The sequence below is a fragment of the Eretmochelys imbricata genome, chromosome 17 (assembly GCF_965152235.1).
Source record: "Eretmochelys imbricata isolate rEreImb1 chromosome 17, rEreImb1.hap1, whole genome shotgun sequence".
Lineage (NCBI taxonomy): Eukaryota > Metazoa > Chordata > Testudines > Cheloniidae > Eretmochelys > Eretmochelys imbricata.
The window spans coordinates 2,011,247-2,024,147 of record NC_135588.1 but is presented as its reverse complement, the minus strand read 5'-3'; the positions used below and the strand labels follow the sequence as shown (position 1 = coordinate 2,024,147).

The 12,901-nt window shown below is 63.7% G+C and overlaps 1 protein-coding gene across 6 annotated transcripts in view; it reads left to right on the top strand.

The window, feature by feature from the left end:
- MYO18A (myosin XVIIIA) overlaps window positions 1-12,901 on the top strand; it is a 141,163-nt gene that overhangs the window by 108,943 nt on the left and 19,319 nt on the right. For all 6 annotated transcript variants that reach the window (XM_077836370.1, XM_077836369.1, XM_077836371.1 and 3 more), the window contains 12 exons: window positions 151-262; window positions 616-743; window positions 1,332-1,486; window positions 3,732-3,855; window positions 3,960-4,160; window positions 5,413-5,523; window positions 6,964-7,068; window positions 7,675-7,821; window positions 8,205-8,318; window positions 8,839-8,955; window positions 9,387-9,470; window positions 10,118-10,255. In XM_077836370.1, coding sequence (XP_077692496.1) covers window positions 151-262; window positions 616-743; window positions 1,332-1,486; window positions 3,732-3,855; window positions 3,960-4,160; window positions 5,413-5,523; window positions 6,964-7,068; window positions 7,675-7,821; window positions 8,205-8,318; window positions 8,839-8,955; window positions 9,387-9,470; window positions 10,118-10,255 — 1,536 coding nt within the window. The remainder of the gene's footprint in view (window positions 1-150; window positions 263-615; window positions 744-1,331; window positions 1,487-3,731; window positions 3,856-3,959; window positions 4,161-5,412; window positions 5,524-6,963; window positions 7,069-7,674; window positions 7,822-8,204; window positions 8,319-8,838; window positions 8,956-9,386; window positions 9,471-10,117; window positions 10,256-12,901) is intronic.

The window sequence follows — 12,901 nt, the reverse complement described above, 5'->3', positions numbered from 1 at the left end:
AGCTCCCCCACCAGGTCCGGTGATGCCCCCTGTGCCTATGCAGAAACTCCTGCTCTGCCCCTCGACGCCGACCTGGGCCTTGTCCCCCCAGGGGCCGGGTGCCCCGTTCTGCCCCTTGGCACCGACCTGGGCCTTGTTTCCCCCTCCCAGGCCAAGTACGAGGTGCTGAAGAAGCAGATGGATTCCATGGAAATGGAGGTGATGGAGGCGCGGCTCATCCGGGCGGCCGAGCTCAATGGGGAGCTCGACGACGATGACTCAGGTGCTGGCCTGCCCCAGGCAGCCCCCCAAAACCCCCTCTCACTCCCTGCCCTCTGCTCCTCCTCCATCTCCACACACGGGGGCACATCACCCGTCTCACTCTGCGCCCTGGGCAGGTGACTTGCCCGATCCATGCCTCTGTTTCCCCACCTACATACAGGGCATCGTGGTTACTGATCAGTGGGGTCACCCCCTGCTCCCGGGGCGTGTGGGGGGCTCTCACCATCCGCCTTCAGCACATATGGCAGCAGCGAGACCCCCGCTTCCCCTGGCCTGTTCCATGCGCTCCGCAAGCCCAGTCCGGGGTCTGCTCAGGAGAGATCCTCAGCCTGGGGCTCTGGTTCCCTCCCGCAGGCGGCGAGTGGCGGCTGAAGTACGAGCGAGCCGTCCGCGAGGTGGATTTCACCAAGAAGCGCGTACAGCAGGAGTTTGAGGACAAGCTGGAGGTGGAGCAGCAGAGCAAGAGGCAGCAGGAGAGAAGGGTAAGTGAGGCTGGCCCTGTCGGGGGACCCCCCCCCCCCGCACGCGTACCGGTGACCCCCCCTCCTTCCCACCGGTGCCATCTCCTCCCCCCCAGCGCCAGTGACCCTCCCCCCCCCACATACATACACACAGGCACGGGTGACCCCCACCGGGGACTGACGCCAGGCGCCCGGTTATTTAGCCTCCCGGTGGCCGACGTGGCGGCGTGCGCTGCCCTTACTGTTAACGCAGGGTGCGCGTCTTGCTGAGCCGGCGGTTCCCAGCAGGCCCTGCCCTGTGTGAGCCGAGGGGCGCCTGTCGTCTCCACGTGCTGTGCGGCCCGGGGCCCTGGCAGGCTGGCAGCGGGGGTGCCCGGGCTGCACGCCGCAGAGCGTCTCCTTCGCGGGGTCCTCGGAACTCAGCCTCTCTGCGCCCGCACTGCTGGCTCCGTGAAGCCCCGTGCAGCTGTCTGCTCCCCTCCCAGGCAAACCCGGGAAGGGCTCACCCCAAGGGCTCTGTGGCTGAGTCGGGAGGTGGAGCGGAGGCGATGGGATGCCCGGTCCCCCCCCGGCAGAGCCCTAAGCCTTGCCTGTTGCACCCACCCGCAGCTGGCGGATCTTCAGGCTGACAAGGAGGAGTGCCAGCGAGCCCTGCACCAGCTGAAGAAGAAATGTCAGCGCCTGACGGCAGAGCTGCAGGACACCAAGCTGCACCTGGAGGGGCACCAGGGGCGCAGCCACGAGCTGGAAAAGAAGCAGCGAAGGTGAGGAGCGTGCTGGGCACTCCTCCCTGCCACGGCGTCCCCGGGCGATGCTCCGGGACTGCTCCCCACGGAGCCAGGCAGGACTCTGGGGCAGTCGCCTTCCGGTGAGCAGCCTGTCTGCAGGACACACAGCTCACCCGGCTTCCACCTTCCTGGGTGTGACCTCGGAGCATTCAGCGTCCTCCGCCCATCCGTGCGCTTCCCACAGCCAGTCCGCCCAGGCAGGCTCCTGTGGGAGCCAGAGGGTCCTGCCCCCCAACTCCACAGTCAGACGGGACTCTCAGCCAGCCAGTAGAACAGAGGTTTATTAGACAACAGGAACATGGTCTAACACAGAGCTTGTAGGTGCAGAGAACAGGACCCCTCAGCTGGGTCCATTTTGGGGGGCAGTGAGCCAGACAACCACGTCTGCCCTTCACTCCATGTCCCAGCCAGCCCCAAACTGAAACTCTCTCCAGCCCCTCCTCCTCTGGGCTTTGTCCCTTTCCCGGGCCAGGAGGTCACCGGATTCTTTTATTCTCCAACCCTTTAGCTCTCACCTTACAGGGGGGAAGGGCCCAGGCCATCAGTGGCCAGGAAACAGGGTGTTGGCCATTCTCTGTGTCCAGACTCCTGCACACACCTGCCCTCTAGGGCTCCGCAGTGATTATACACCCTTACCCCACCACCTAGATACTTAAGAACTGCCTAGGGGAAACTGAGGCACCCCCACACTATTCAGAGGAAATATTAAGAACAGTCCCACTTCGTCACACTCCCTCTCCTGGGGACTCCCACCCTGGGCCCAGCTGGAGAGCACACTGCCGGGGCTGGTTGAATGTGCCATGCTGCCAGGCCAGTCCCACTCCCGGCCGGGCCAGCCTCGGAGGCAGAGCCAGCAGGTGGGCGTGAGGAAGCCCAGTGGCCTCTGGCGAGAGAGCCCCGGGTTCAGTTCCTGGCTCAGCCATGGACTCGCCTTGTGTCTTTGGAGTGACCTTTTCTGAAGGGCCTGAGGGACTTAGGAGCCTAGGTCCGTTTTCACCCTTGGGCTCCTGCAGGAACGTCTACCGGGGAGCTGGGGGCGCTTCCCAGTCTGAGCGGCCATACCCACGCTAGCTCCGATGGAACGAGCGCACTCCAGGCGGCCAGGTGGGCTCACCACCCCGGGCACATCCCCGGGCGGCCACACCGCTGGATCAGAGCAAGCGTGTGTACGTCTGCCCAAGCGGGGAATCGCCTGCAGCTCTAGTGTAGACGTACCCTGAGTCCCTGCGCCGCTTTTGAAACAGTTCCCCTAACAGTACTGCAGAGATGGGGGCCCAGCAATGAGAAACCAGTAATCTTCCGTCTTCTCCCAGCGTCATGCCGCCTCTAGCCAGTCAGAGCAGGAGCTGTGCCCAGGGAGTGATGTGCCCACTGCCTCGGCTCCCCTGCCCCACTGGGGATCTGCTGCCTGGGGTGGCCAGGATCAGCACCTGGACGTAGGGGGAGGGCAGTTAGAGAGAGCGTTGCCATGTCCGGGGGAGGGGCTGCCGCCCCGAGTATGTGCCTGCCAGAGACGCTAGGCGCGCGCTCAGCAGCAACCCCTCCTGCTGCTCGCCCAGAGGTAGCGCGGGGTCATCTTCTCGAGCTGGGAATCACTCCCAGAGTACACGCACCCTGCAGAGGCATTTCCCTTCTTTCCTGGACCCATGCATCAAGCCAGGCCCCTGTCCTGCTCCACGGGGCATCCGCTGTCACCCAGGGCTCTCCTGGCTGTCTGGTGCGGGCCGGCTCCTTGCACAGCTCCAGGAATCTGCGTTGCCAGCGGGCTAGGCAGTGACAGGACAGAGCTGAGCAGGAAGGAGGGCTGGGGCGGGAAGTGACGCTGCACCTGCCTCCCACGCTGAGCAGCCTCAGGCTGTCCTGGCTCTGTCCTGGCTGCATTAGCACCATGGCCTTTTTCCAGGAGGAAGGTGCTTAGCTACTGTGTCCTGGTGCTCCCCAGGGCTTCGGTGCCGGCCGGGAATCTCCTGGGGGGTCCCGGCTGGGGGGTGGGGAAAGATGCATGCCCTTTTGGGCAGGAGCCAGGTACACCACCTCAGCAGGAGCTATAGCCCCTGCCGGTCTCGGCTTCGTCCCGCCCGGATGCTGCCTCGGGCAGTGACTGGGCAGACAGCAGCATCATGGCAGAGTGCAGGGGGAGGGCGCTCCGGCACGGAGCGGGTTTGGTGCCTGAGCTGAGCTGGCGTGCGGACAGCTGACGGCCTGGCCGTGGGTGTCTCAGGTTTGACAGCGAGCTCGCTCAGGCTCACGAAGAAGCCCAGCGAGAGAAGCTGCTGCGGGAGAAGCTGAGTCGGGAGAAGGACATGCTCATCACAGAGGTCTTCGGCCTCAAGCAGCAGCTGCAGGTGAGCAGAACGGCCAGCCCATTCCCCTGCCCCTCGCTGGCAGGGCTGCGGCCGGGCGGCTCGGTGAGGCCGGCTCAACAGGCGCTCCCTGCTCTCTCTTCCAGGACAGAGACTCTGACATCATGAGCTTCACCCAGAAGGTGGAAGCCCTGGAGGCCGAGCTCCAAGACGTCTCCTCCCAGGAGTCCAAGGATGAGGCCTCCCTGGCCAAGGTGAAGAAGCAGCTGCGGGACTTAGAGGCGAAGGTCAAGGACCAGGAGGAGGAGCTGGATGAGCAGGCTGGGACCATCCAGCTGCTGGAGCAGGTGCGGAGGGGGCAGGGTCTGGAGTGAGACACCTGGCTGAGACCTCGGGGGGGTGTGGGGGTGCAGGGTGATCGACTGGATTCGATCCTGCCTCGATGCAGGGATCAGAGTGCGGCTCCCACCCCGAGCAGGCGGCAGGTGTCCCAGGCTGGCAGGCTGAGCCTGGGCTGGTTTCTGGGTGTGCCGGTTTCATGTGGGTTTGTCGTGCTGGCTGCCTCCCGCCCAGGGCTCACGTGGCTCTGGCCAGCCGGCTTGCTAGGTAACCCTGCGTTCAGTGTGGGTGGGGCGCTCTCCCTCTGCTGCAGCAACCCCCTCCAGGGGACTAGAGCATGGGGCTACCAGCTGGTGTGTGGGGCCAGGCCTGCCCTGGGGGCTCGGAGAGACAGTAACGCTGCCTTCCCATCACGGAACAGTGGCCTGCAAGGACCGCCGAGATGCTGGCTGGCAGAGCAGCAGCGTGGGCATTGGACTGGTGGCACTGTGAGCGTCATTGCTGTGAAAAGCCCCGGCAATGGGCAGGGAGCGGGGGGCCCTGTCTCTGGCGCTGAGCCCCGGCAATGGGCAGGGAGCGGGGGGCCCTGTCTCTGGCGCTGAGCCCCGGCAATGGGCAGGGAGCGGGGGCCCCTGTCTCTAGCGCCGAGCCCTAGCAATGGGCAGGGAGCGGGGGGCCCCTGTCTCTAGCACCGAGCCCTAGCAATGGGCAGGGAGCGGGGGGCCCCCGTCTCTAGCACAGAGCCCTAGCAATGGGCAGGGAGCAGGGGACCTCCTGTCTCTGGCACCAAGCACCAGCGATCGGGAGGGAGCGGGGGGGGGGGGGGGCCTCCTGTCTCTGGTGCCAAGCACCGGCGATCGGCAGGGAGTGTTTGTCACTTCGGCTCCCCAACACAAGGGTGCCCCTGTCCCTGCGCTCCCTGGCAGCTCTTAGCCGGGGTAACACAGGACCTCTCCCTGGGTGCAGGCCGATTGCTCTATGCCGTGCTGGCCGAGGGGGCGTCTATGTTACCGGGGCAGACAGCTCCTGTCTAGTGTGCAGGGCGGTGGAGACTGAGGGTTACAGGTCCGACAAGCCTTGGGCTGGCCCTATCCGTGGGCTGCCCCTGAGGGCTAGTGGCCATGCTCTGGCCCACGCTCGCTCTGCCTGGCTGCATTCAGGCTCAGCGGGATGGAAGTGGTCAGCAGAGGGCCGCTCTGCCAGGAGTGGCGTGGCCAGGCCCCTGGCGTCGGGCTGACCAGGGCTGCTTTCCGCCCGCAGGCCAAGCTGCGTCTGGAGATGGAGATGGAACGCCTGCGGCAGACCCACTCCAAGGAGGTGGAGAGCCGCGACGAGGAGGTGGAGGAGATCAGGCAGTCGTGCCAGAAGAAGGTAGGGCCGGAGCGTCGCTCTGCCCTCGCTGCTGGGCAGGGGCACGAGGGTGTTTGGCCAGTGGAGAGACAGCTGCCTCCCTGCTGCCTGCCACCCACGTACCTCAGGCCTGCTGTGCCTGGCAGAGGGCCCCTGTCCCAGGTACAGCGGCCCTGGTGCCTGCCGGGCTGGCCCGTGTTCTCTGTCGGATGGAGCGGGGGCCAGCCCCCTCGGGACACACAGGGTGTGGGGCACACACAGCCCCTGGCTGCTCGTGACCTGGTGCTGAATGCTGCCATGAGAAAACACTGGGCACCGACTGCCAGGCAGTGTCAGGGGCTGCACCAAGCGGCGTAGGGCTCAGCAAGGCAGGGGTGCAGTGCTCCTTGCTCGGAGGAGCTGCCATGTCTGGTCGTGATCTCCCTGCCACACTAGGCTGGGGGCCGGGCGAGCCAGTTCATCCTGGCCATGCTGTTGTCAGCTGGGACGCAGTGCGAACCGCTCGGCGGGGGGCTTGCTGCTCTCTGAGACACTGGGCTAGAGGGGTGCGGGTGGGGCAGGATGCTGAGTGCCCAGCTGCTGTCCATGGCACCAGCTTCTGGAGCAGCCACCTGCAGGGTATGGGTAGGGTCTCAGGAGAGTGGGGGTGGGCTGAGTTTGGAGAAAAGCGGGGGCTCTTTCCTAGAGATGAATCCCCTCTCTCCTGTTCCACTCCCCATGATATCCCTGGCCTGCTGCATCGTGTCCCCCCCCAGGCCCCGAAGACCCAGTGCTGTGGGCCTGGCAGTAGGGCCCTGTGATGTGATTGGCGGGTTGTGTTACTCTGGCTCCCCACGCAGATCTTAGCTGGCAGCTGGCTCGGCCCTGGCCTGATGAGTTTAACCAGTCGCTCTCCTGGCCTGACGAGTTTAACCAGTCGCTCTCCCCGTCTGCTCACTCTGCCTGCATTAGCTGGGTCAGGCAGTGCACTGCTCCTCTCAAATCATGGCACAGGGACCCGGGGCGGTCTGGAGCCAGCATCTCCCCACTTCCCCAGAAGGCTGGGGATGGGGTAACCCCGGTGCCCCTCAATCTGGATTCGTAGCCCCCACTGTGCCAGTCCTAGGGTCTCTCTTGCGCAGGGACAGTCAGTATCACCAAATTGCCTCATGGATCATGTCTGCAGGAGCTAAGAGACGGGCTTGGGGGCCTAACTGGGACTGGGACCCAGGGTCGTCGAGTGGCCCCCCAGCCGGGAGGTGACTGGCTAGTGCAGGTTAGGGTCCTTCCTGTGCTCGCTGCCCTGCCCCCGTCCCGCGCACTGCTCGCCCAGCCCCGCCTGTCCCTCCCCAGCCTGCTTGCCCGGCCCCCCGTCCTGCTAACCCAGCCCCCCATGTCCAGCACACCGCTCTCCCAGCCACACTGGCCCGAGCGTGCCTCATGGAAACCCTCTTGCTCTTGTGTCTGGGGTGCCGGGCGCAGCTGAAGCAGATGGAAGTGCAGCTGGAGGAGGAGTACGAGGATAAGCAGAAGGTGCTGAGAGAGAAACGGGAGCTGGAGAGCAAGCTGTCTGCGGCTAGTGACCAGGTACCGCCCGGGCAAGAGACCCCGGCTGGGGGGTGCAGCGTGGAGCTGGGTCTCCCAGGGGTTAATGGCCAGGATTGAACCCAGGTAGATCTGAAAGTCTCTCCTCCCGGGGGGCACTGCTGGAAGGAGGAGGTTTGGCCCGGGTTGAAGCCAGCATGGCAGAGTGGGGCGTGGGCACCCCTGGCTGGCTAGTTCCTAAACCACAGCGGGCCCAGCTGCCCGTGCCCCAGGAGCACTCCTCTGGCCTGCCGCTGTCTGGGGTGGAGCGGGCTCTGGGGACCAGACTGGTCCTTGGCCAGGAGGTCAGAGACTGAGGTTGGCCGCAGCGAGCAGCTGCCTCCGCGGAGGGAGCATGCGCCCGATGGTGCAGGGCGAAGGGCCGTGCTAGAGCGGAGCAGAGGGAGTGCGGTGCCCACTCTGTGCCCGGGGGTCACTGTCCCCTGCAGGAGCTGAGCCCTGGCGCTGGGGGTTCTGCCCATCGCGGGTGTGGTGCTCAGGTTCTAGAGGGAGCCAGTGCCCGTTGCTGAGGGGGCGGGGGACTGCTCTGGGATGGAGAGTGTAGGGCGGGCGTGCCCTCAAGCCCCTGCATGGCCTCCCCATGCCCAGGTGAGCCAGCGGGATTTTGAGACGGAGAAGCGTCTGCGCAAGGATCTGAAGAGAACCAAGGCGCTGCTGGCGGATGCCCAGATCATGCTGGATCACCTGAAAAACAACGCGCCCAGTAAGAGGGAGATCGCTCAGCTCAGAAATCAGGTGTGCACTGCTCTGTGCCTGGCCCGGCCTTGTCCTCCCTGTCTCCCGAGGGGGGTTCCCAGCCCTCGTCACTCAGCTGATCTGAGCTAGGGAGAGCTGGGGGAGGTCAGGGCTGGCCCTTGTGGGGGGTTCCTGTGCTCTAGGCTGCCGTCCCCCCTCTTCCCTGCTCCCCACGGCGTGTGCTGACCGTGCCTGCCGCTCCTGAAGTGGCTCCTTGGCGTCACCAGTGCTGCTGCCTCCTGGACAGGCAAGGCTACCGCGGCCGCCATTCCCTGCCCCTCCCAACAGAAACCCCCGGGGCTGCCCCCAGGCTGCTGCGTGCGTCGCCCATGCCGTGACCCATGCCCGGTGCTGACAGTCCCCGTGTCGGGCTCTCTCTGCAGTTGGAGGAGTCTGAATTCACCTGCGCAGCGGCAGTCAAGGCCCGCAAGTCCATGGAGGTGGAAATTGAGGATCTTCACCTGCAGATCGACGACATCTCCAAAGCCAAGGCAGCCGTGAGTGCCTGAGCCGGTTCCCTGCCCGTGTGGCTCCGCTCCCCCGTGGCCTGCGAGGAGCCGGTTCCCTGCCCAGCAGGCTTGTTCAGGCTGCTCCGAGCCCCATGGATCATGGCCAACATAGAGCCTTATGGTTATGGCAGGCAAAGGGGGCCTGGCCCTGCCCTCGGGCCCCAGCTTCCTGTGGGCATGAGCATCTCGAGCTAATTCCTCCGAGCTCTCATCATCGATCTTGCTTGCGCAGGGGAAAGACCCCAAGCCCACCCCCGAGAGCCAGTCCGTCCCTGGCCTGCATCCAGCCCAGTCTTGGCGGTCTGGTGCGCTGGAAGGTCCATTATTGTCCTGGGCTCTGGCCTCCCCAGGCAGAACCCGTCTGGTGCCCAGCTACGGCAGGATGGAGGGGCACAGAGGTGCCTGCTGCTGGTGCCGGGTGGGTGGGGGGAGCCTTGGGGGCAGTGGTTGGGGGGCAGCAGTGTACATGGGACTGGCCAGCCTCACCTCTCCCCCGTCTCCCCCCCAGCTGGAGGAGCAGCTGAGCCGGCTGCAGCGGGAAAAGAACGAGGTGCAGAGCCGCCTGGAGGAGGACCAGGAGGACATGAACGAACTGATGAAGAAGCACAAAGCATCAGTGGCCCAGGTGATGCCACCTGTGCCCAGCTCCACCAGTCCTGTGTGCTGCTGGCGCACCCCCTCACGGCACCCTGAGCATGCCCCCCAGCCCAGCCCCTGGGCGCCCCGTCCACACCATGCCAGCCCAGCCTGGCACCACAGACTCTCGTAGGCACCTCTCTGTGGAGGCTGGAAGTGAGGTGAGACACCTAGCGGCTTCACCCTGCTCTGTCGTCTCAGCTGAGCTCTGGCCAACCCTGGCATCCCAGCTGGAGAGCAGGCCTGGCACCCAAAGGGCACTGCTGGATTCCCCTGCTGTGAGCCCGCCCGGGGGCTGTCCCGGAGGCTGGCAAGTCCCACTGCCTGCCCTAGGGGCGCTGCACCCGTGGCCCTGGGGCTGGCAGAGGGCAGCTGGCCTGGCTCTGGATTCTGATCAGCCCAGACACTCTCTGCCCACAGGCCTCCCGGGATCTGGCCCAGATAAACGACCTCCAGTCCCAGCTGGAAGACGCCAATAAAGAGAAGCAGGAGCTGCAGGAGAAGGTAGCAGGGTGGTCCTGGGTCATCATTGTGCTGGGGGGGAGCACACCCAGAGTATGGCCTTTGGGTTTGGGAGGGGCTGGGCCCCTGCGCTGCAATCTGGGACGCGAGCAACATGAGTCCAGCCGTTGGCGGAGACCCATGTGCCGCTCCAGGTCCACAGCCAGGCTGGTTTAGCCTGATCCTCTCTGTGAGGGCCAAACAGGGGAAATCGCTGGCCCCTAGCTGCCCACGCTACATGTGTGAGTCTGGAGAGCCTGGCAGACCCCAGCAGCAAGTGTGGGGACAGCCACCCTGCCTGCAGAGAGCCCCTATCTCCCTCGGCAATGGCCCCAGCCTGGCTCCCCAGCAGGGTAGCGCTGCCCAAAGGCCCCAGCACCTGCCGCTCTCCCAGGGAAGAGGCCGTTTGGGCAAACAGGCGCATGGCCTGCAGTGCCCGCCCCCACCCCCGTCACCAGGGGGCTGGAGAGAAGGGAGCACCCGGCTGCTGAGGGTGCTGATTCAAGGCACTGCGCCGACCCCCAGGGGCTGGGTCTGTCTGCAGCTGAGCCGGATGTGCTGGCCCGCCTGGCTCTTCTCCCGAACCAGGATGGGGCCAAGCCTTGGTTTTCTTTTGGTGTGACCTGAGCTGCTGCCTGTCCTCTCCCCAGCTACAAGGGCTGCAGAGCCAGCTGGAGTTCCTCGAGCAGTCCATGGTGGACAAGTCTCTAGTCAGCCGGCAGGAAGCAAAGATCCGGGAGCTGGAGACGCGGTTAGAGTTCGAGAGGACCCAAGTCAAACGCCTGGAGGTATCACAGAATCATAAAATATCAGGGTTGGAAGGGACCTTGGGAGGTCATCTAGTCCAACCCGCTGCTCAAAGTGGGACCAATCCCCAAATAAATCATCCCAACCAGGGCTTTGTCAAGCCTGACCTTAAAAACCTGTCAGGAAGGAGATTCCACCACCTCCCTAGGTAACGCATTCCAGTGCTTCACCACCCTCCTAGTGAAAAAGTTTTTCCTAATATCCAACCTAAGCCTCCCCCACTGCAACTTGAGACCATTGCTCCTTGTCCTGTCCTCTTCTACCACTGAGAATAGTCTAGAACCATCCTCTTTGGAACCCCCTTTCAGGTAGTTGAAAGCAGCTATCAAATCCCCCCTCATTCTTCTCTTCTGCAGACTAAACAATCCCAGTTCTCTCAGCCTCTCCTCATAAGTCATGTGCCCCAGCCCCCTAATCATTTTTGTTGCTCTCCGCTGAATGCTTTCCAATTTTTCCACATCCTCCTTGTAGTGTGGGGCCCAAAACTGGACACAGTACTCCAGATGAGGCCTCACCAATGTCGAACAGAGGGGAACGATCACGTCCCTCAATCTGCTGGCAATGCCCCTAGTTATACAGCCCAAAATGCCGTTAGCCTTCTTGGCAACAAGGGCACACTGTTGACTCTCATCCAGCTTCTCATCCACTGTCACCCCTAGGTCCTTTTCTGCAGAACTGCTGCCGAGCCATTCGGTCCTTAGTCTGTAGCGGTGCATGGGATTCTTCCATCCTAAGTACAGGACTCTGCACTTGTCCTTGTTGAACCTCATCAGATTTCTTTTGGCCCAATCCTCTAATTTGTCTAGGGCCCTCTGTATCCTATCCCTACTCTCCAGCGTATCTACCACTCCTCCCAGTTTAGTGTCATCTGCAAACTTGCTGAGGGTGCAATCCACACCATCCTCCAGATCATTAATGAAGATATTGAACAAAACCGGCCCCAGGACCGACCCCTGGGGCACTCCACTTGATACCGGCTGCCAACTGGACATGGAGCCATTGATCACCACCCATTGAGCCCGACAATCTAGCCAGCTTTCTGTCCACCTTATCGTCCATTCATCCAGCCCATACTTCTTTAATGTAGGGAGCTCCAGATGGCGCCCTGGCCCCGCAGGTCGCGCTGTTGGGGGAGGAGGGGAGCCGGAGCTCCTCTGAGCCAACTCCACTGCTGGCCCCGCATGGTGGGGAGCAGGGCAGCCCCATCAGTGCAGCGGGCTCCTCAACGAGCATGTCTGCCAGTGGCCCCTGGCCTGGCCTGCACGCTGGCTGAGAGCTCCCTGGGCATCTGGTGATCTGAGCGCCACCCCTCGTTTCCAGCCCAGCACAGCTGGGCACGAGCTCCAGTGGAGGACTGTTCATCAAGGGAGGTTGGCAGCTGCTGCTCCAGTCATTCTGTGGGACTGGCTGTGAGTGGGGCCAGGCAGGGGAGCCCACAGCGGCCTCTCGGCTAGTCTGTGCCAGCGCTGTGCGAAGCCTGGACCGAAGGGCGCCCCTGTCCCAGAGCAGATGCTGCGGGTTTGGGCAGGGTTGATGGTGCCACTGGGGGAGGCTGAGGGCTCCTGGTGCAGCGTTAACGCCGCCTGGAGTGGCCCGTGCAGAGCTCTGGACTGGGGACACTGGCTAGGCAGCTCTCCGGGCCTTCCGCTGCCCACGGCCTGTTACCTGGACCGGGCTTGATTCTTCCTGTGTCAGCATCCTGCTGCGCCCTGTCCCCTGATGCCCCCAGCTCCACGCCTGCCTGGGCCGGTTATCCGCGGGCACTGATAACAATCATTGGCCGTCCAGCTGGTGCGTGGCAAAGTGCTGCTCTTGACTTAGTGAAATTATAGACTCTGCTGCTCCCGCTCAGCGCAGCCTGCTTTATATTCTGCGTTCGCAGCCCCTCTCTGCCGCGAGAGGCGAGGCGCTCAGCTCTCCCTCTCCGTATTGCCCTTCCCCTCTTGCTGGCGGGGCCATAAATATGCAGCGGATGGCTCAGCTGCCGGGAAGGATCGAGTCTATTTTTTCTCGGCGTTACAGGCTGTAATTACTTCACACAAAGTTAAATCTATTTTTCCAATTCGCCAAAGCCCCGCAATTGTTCTGCCCCCTCCCTCGCCCAGGGGAAGCAGCTCCTCCATTCTCCCCCCGCCCCAGCCCCTCATGTAAATGCATGGCGCTGGGTTCGTTTGTTCCATTAGCGTTCAGTGGGAAGCGACGGGGCGGCGCTCGCTCCTGAGCCGGGCTGGGTAATTGCCGTTCTCTGCTGCGATTATTCTTGACGAGTGAATATTGATTCTGTCAGGGCTGCTGTCTCCCCATCGCCTGCTGCGGCTGGGCGGGGAGGGAAGGGGGGTATGGGAGGGGGCCAGCATGGGGACTCAGCGGCCCTGCTCTGGGCAGGGCATCCAGGAGCCCCTGTGGCTTGGCAGGGCCTTGATGACTGGCTCACACCCCGCGGGGCTGGCTGTTGAGGTGGCCTGGCCCTGGAAGGCCCAAATCATAGAATCATAGAATATCAGGGTTGGAAGGGACCTCAGGAGGTCATCTAGTCCCACCCCCTGCTCAAAGCAGGACCAATCCCCAATTTAAATGTCCCTGCTGATCTCGAGGGGAGCCAGGACTCCTGGGTTCTATTCCCCACC